General features: G+C 37.6%; 1 protein-coding gene across 2 annotated transcripts in view; it reads left to right on the top strand.

Moving 5' to 3' along the window:
• Positions 1 to 2732: 2732 nt before the first annotated feature.
• LOC124797963 overlaps positions 2733 to 6000 on the top strand; it is a 168203-nt gene continuing 164935 nt past the window's right edge. For both annotated transcript variants that reach the window (XM_047261126.1, XM_047261125.1), the window contains exon 1: positions 2733 to 3355. In XM_047261126.1, the coding sequence (XP_047117082.1) occupies positions 3205 to 3355 (151 nt within the window). In that variant the 5' untranslated portion in view covers positions 2733 to 3204. The remainder of the gene's footprint in view (positions 3356 to 6000) is intronic.

The raw sequence follows: 6000 nt of genomic DNA, 5'->3' as shown, positions 1-6000 counted from the left end.
ATGTGCTCATCAGTGACCATAAAATCACAACACTTAGGCAGTACAGACGGGAGTAGTCCAAGCATCCAACTTACTGACATGAACTGGAGGATGGCACCGCGCCTGGCGTAAATGTAGCACATTATCAAACATAGTCTAAGTCTCCAATCATTGTCACAAATCCAAATATGCATTGACAATTCCAAACAAATTCATTTCCTAGGTGAGTTTACCCTCTGAGACGTTATTGACTTAATACGCACAAAAACAAAGCTTATTATACTGTAACTGTGGAGCTGACATTCGCTGCATCTTCCACCGCTCCAACTGCCAAGTGCATTCTCTTAGCAATTGCATGTCACCTGTACTGCTGCTCATCCTAGTGATGTCACACCATCCTCTTTAGGAATGGTTGATGCTTTTGACGTTATAATAGCTTACATCGTTGCTCCATTGTAGAAACTCTCAGAATGAGATCTGTCAGAATTTCACCTACCTTCTAACTGTCTCACTATTTAACTTTATCATGCACAATTTTTCTTCTTCCCTTCCGTGGTCCTTTAGACTCTTCCATCAGATCGTACTAAGGGGCTTACAGTTCCACAAACTACATGTAATTTTGCTTAGGACACAGTAGTATGAATCTGTCAGGTTTTGAACATTTCAGACAGCATGAGCTGAGTCTGGCCCACAGTTGCCTCTGGCTTGCACGGTTTCAGATCAATAAACTAAATTAAAATTTTAAATATCTCTTAATTCTCCACTTCTTCTAATACAATTTCTGTTCATCTAGATATAATTCCACCTGAGTATGAGGAGTGTGATAAGTGTGCACATTGCACAGGTATGCCAGTACCACATCTCAGACACTGCAGAATTACGAAGTCCATTCTTTTCTGTATCGCCCAGCGCGAGTTGGTTAGGGAGCCAGATGTAGAGAGATGTATTTATCTGCATAGATGATGAGGATTTAATGGCATCTGCATTACCGATGATCGACGAGCAGTATTGTAAGCAGCATGTCTCACTATCTATGTGCATTTGTAAGTTTTCATAAATGCACAATACTTATTCATTGTATCTGGTTTTAGAACTACTTGATAAGAAACTAATTATGAAGCCTGTTTCATTAGACGTCTTTGAATGGTACAATGCAATTGCTGATTACTGTTTATGTTAAGTATTAGTTCATGTATATTTTCCTCTCATATTTTTATTGTTTTTTTTCACACTTGTACGCACATAATACTTATCTCTCTTCTTTCCATAGAAATGTTCGAACCCATGCAGGGACGTTCCACCCTCTCATGACAGGTCTCAGCATGGGAACACACTTCTACGTTAGGGCCGTCTACAAGAATGCCATCGATATCGTTTGTAGACTGCAGTTACCTGTACAGTTCTCTCATGTTCAACAATGGAGCTCTTGCTGCTGCTTCGTTAACGGATTGTTAGATCTCAAAAGCCAGAGAGCAGGAGCTGAAGACTTCCGACTTTTGTCGCTTTCTGCCGAATGAGGACTATTAATAACTTATGAGGTGTAAATAAACTCTCTTCTTTATTATGCATCACACCAAAATCAGTGCTGCCATAAATAATAAGATATAATTTTGTTTACTTTCAATTTGTTTTAGGAAAGATTGTACAGTCACTAACTTATTTGCAATAATGATGCGTGTAATTTATATTGTGCAATATTTTTCATCAATATAGTTAACAGAGGTACTGTTTTCCAGTAACGCTTAATTTTTATAAAACGTATGGTACTTACAGAATTTGCTAAATCTTCACAGAAAATATTGCAAAATGGTAGGTTTATGGGAGAGGGTGCAGTTTTGACAATTCTGCCAAGAGTTCAAGATCACTCGGTACGAGTCTCGAAATCTAAATCAGTTAATATTTACTCATTCCGAACAGCGCCATTTCTTTCCAAAGTTTCAAGTCACCACATAACTGGGCCAAGCGTTTTCAATTCAGAGAACACACAGTTGAGTACAAATATTTGGACATAGTTAAATTATAGTACCCATCTGCCTCCACGTCTCCTACTTTGTAGTGAAATTTTAGTCCAGCACCATGGAGCACTTTGTTTCCCAGGGGCTTGGGTTCTGACGGGTCCTGATGTAAAGACTTGTGCGTAAGCTCTCGTAAGAATTAAAAAAGTGCGAGAGCTGTATTACTCGTAGATGGTTGGAGGAGGGAGGGAAACCACAACAAAATCTGAGTTATTTACTCCTTCCGAACACAGTATCGTTATGGTTGCGAATCTATTGAATACCCTTTAATTTATATCTCATGGTTACATCACTGCCGTCATTTGCGGTGTTGGATTCAAGAAACGTAATTATTTTAGTATGTACTTATACACAGAAAATTTTTCTATGTTACAGTTACGGGTAAAAAATGTGGTGTGTTGTCTCCCAGGCAACACGTTATAACAGTTATTACTGGGTTCCATTGCAGTCTCGGATGAATACTGTCGTGTTTACTGCTTTCGAATTGAAATGTACCAATAGCGCTGATGTGCTCGATCGTGAAAGTAAAACCATACTCCATCACAATGCAAAAGAGTCACTGAAAGATTTCTTCACTGATCTTTTGGCCTTATATATTAATGATAATAGTACATCAACACACAGCACTAAAGTTTCCTTGGTGAATCTTTGTCTACAAAATCGCCAAGATTTTGTTCCGCCGAATAGACTGTGCTAAACGACAATAGGTCGATCGTTGCTTTGCGTGCTAATGTTGTGAATGCGTTTCAAACGAAGATGGCGGTATTAAGTATGTGTTTTGTGTTGATAAACGAATGTTTCGTTCCTTGCAATTGTGATGTTTTGAAATAACGGGTTATTATGAACATTAAACAGATTATATTTTCAGCGAAACTTTGCCTTCTAGTGAACATTTCCGCCGATTCATAACGTGAAGGTTATTTTTGTGGTGGTGTCAGCTGCAGTGTAGCATCGGTTCTGTGTGTAAACATAGGTTATGTGTACGCTATATTGGTCGCAGTTATTATAGTAGCCGCAATACAAGTTATATAATCCGTGAAAGAAAGGAGAAAAGTTTCACGTACTGCGACTGTTACGATGTTTGTTGAACTTGTTACGGACTGCAAAGATTACGAAGTACTAATAAACTTGAGGTTATTAGTTTCTACCGGGAAATGTTTACTTTTTGTGTGATTTGTTTTGTGGGTGTGACATCGAATATCATTTCATCATGTCGGTATTCAATGAGCATCAGTTTGAGAAAAGACTGCAGTTGCTGAAGGATTCGCAAGACAGTATACAAACACTGTCGGCATGGTGTCTTCAGCATAGACAGCACCACAAGAAAATAGTTGCAACATGGCTTAAAATATTGAAGAAAGGTAAGCAGTCATAAGACGCCTTTGTACATACAAACAGTTGATCTGTCCATTTTTATTAAATGTGGTTTAGTTGTTACTATCATTAAGTTTTATAATCACCATGTTCCACTTGGGTATGATTATCGCATAGCGTATCATGTTTGTATTTTCTAAACAGTCGGATTGCTGTAACTTCAAGGTTGAAGGAAACAACTCAATTTCGTCATAATACAGAAGAGACACTGTCCATGTGATGATATTTCTCATATATTTCCTGTCACTGAGCAGGTTTATCACACAAGTTATTGAAATTTAATTACTTCCCAACTGCATGAATTAGTTAAAAATATTGTATCATAACTTTACAGAGTGCCTTCCCAAAGGGTGCTGCTCTTGCAGTGGATCAAATGTATTCACTCTTTTCATGATTTTGTGTACGTACTCTGAGACTAGAAGAAGACAAAAATATTTTCAGTAGTAGGGCCTACTGTACTGTCATTTTTTTCCATAACATAACTGTAGGTTACATTAATTCAGTCATGTAATATCCGGACAAGAATTTATGGATTTGTCCATCTATTTCACATAGTTGAAAGACTACTTTTAATTCCAAATTTTAATTCTTCCCCCCACCAGCACCTTAACATTTTCATTTTCATCATCGTGTGTGGTAAACCATTTCTAATCCCTTCCATGCATGAGATGTATCTGTACCAGTTTTGCTTGTGATGTGAAAATCATCAAAGGCAACAACTGTTTATTTGTCGTATGTATTAACCAGTGTGTTTCATGGAACATGAGAAGAGAAGTATCTTTCGATTTTCCAGTAATCTCTGAAATTAGCATTGTAAGCATTATAGGTATCCAACAATAGTCCTTGTAGCACCTCTCTACATGTTTTATAAGCATGTATTATATCATATATGACCTTTTGATTTGAAATACAGATTCAGTAACACATTCATAAAAGCAATGAAAATAGTTTTTCTGGCAGTTTAGTATGTAGACACTGTTACGCACATTTGTCACTGCTGTAGTCCAGTAGTTGGATTTTAATAGATAAATATGGGAACACATTGCTGATTTTGTCTAGGCTAGCCTAATTTAAGAGTTTACCTGAAGTTTATGCAGGTTGTTGAGATCTGGATGGTCATGATGCTTTTGCAGCTCATTATTATTGCAATGGATATTCGCTACAAGATTTTATAACTTAGTGCTGAATGCGTTTGTAGTTTCACAAAGTGCAGTGTGAACTCAATAGGCCTGCCAACTAAATGAGACTTCCCGTAAACAGTGTCATTTCTTCTGTGTATGTGTCAGTCCAGTTTATTCTCTCTCACTACACAATGAATTTTTCTGCTCAGTGGAATTTGAAACTGTTTTCTTCTTTACATTAAGTTCAGCAGTGTCTTCGTAAATAAATCTCGGAAATTAAAACAGTTCTCATTTATCCACAGTGAAGTCTGCATACACTAAATTTTCTTTGTGCAGAAACTTATCCTTCATTCTATCAAAATACGAACTGTCGTTTCGCCACTGAGATGAATACACTAAGCAGATTCAGAAGGATGTAAATTGCAGAAAGTACTGGGAGATGAAGAAGCTTGCACAGGATAGAGTAGCATGGAGAGCTGAATCAAACCAGTCTCAGGACTGAAGACCACAACAACAACAGCAACATTGTTCTTTCTGTTTCTATCTCTAAAATAATTTATCACTAATTTCCTCCCCTTCTTCTTTGTATGTTGTGCAATTAATGAAAAGCACATCTTACAAAATTTGAAGATATGAAATGCACACACTTCTGTTGGGCTTAACATTAAATTTATTGTGTTTATTTTCCTTAAGACTCTAGGTGAAGGCTATGGTTGATATGAAAGTAATACGGGTCGACAGAAGCGTCCGATCCCACGCGTCGGCTTTGACCCGTGACGTAAGGGTGTTGTCGTGTGGGAAGTCATGACGGCGCGGAGTTTGGTTTGAGTGTGGCTGTCTCCAGTTCTGTTTTATCTTATTTTATATACTTTTCTGATCTGTTCGTTCTATCTTGTGGGATTTTGTTTTAAAATTTAAAAAACACTTACTACTTATTTTAATTATCTGTTTCCTCGAATTTCTGTTTTAGTTTATTATATTTATCTTTCTGATCTGTTCGTTCTATCCCGTGAGATTTTTTTTTTTTTAAAAAGACAAAAAACACTAATCAGCTACTAAAGCATCTTTATCTTCTATGGGTTGCAGGGGTTACGACCCCTGGGGAGGTGGGTGGGTATTCATGCATGGCTGTCTTCACTTACACGTTGTAGCTACGCAAGGCGTCTAAATTTGTTTATATTTAGTTTTCCCCCCGCCCAAAACACCCCATTTCCCGCACTTGTCCCGTTAGTGTCATTAGGCTTCCTGTGGAAAGTGTGTGTGTTTGTTTTTGTTTCCGCCATATTTGTGATGTCATGGGTCAAAGCAGACGGGTGGGATCGGACGCTTCCGTATTTCCAGTAATACTCATAAAACAACATCATGTACCACCGTCTCACTCTTGAAGCTGTTCAAAACTATGCACATCTCTAGCTAGTGTGGTTTGATTTCATGAGAACAATGGATTCCTCACTGATAACTTCTGTCCTTGCGAATGAGTTAACTGTAAGCTTAACTACAGTTACATGATC

Source organism: Schistocerca piceifrons, chromosome 5 (assembly GCF_021461385.2).
Source record: "Schistocerca piceifrons isolate TAMUIC-IGC-003096 chromosome 5, iqSchPice1.1, whole genome shotgun sequence".
In the NCBI taxonomy this organism is placed as follows: domain Eukaryota; kingdom Metazoa; phylum Arthropoda; class Insecta; order Orthoptera; family Acrididae; genus Schistocerca; species Schistocerca piceifrons.
This window is presented reverse-complemented; position numbering and strand designations above follow the sequence as displayed.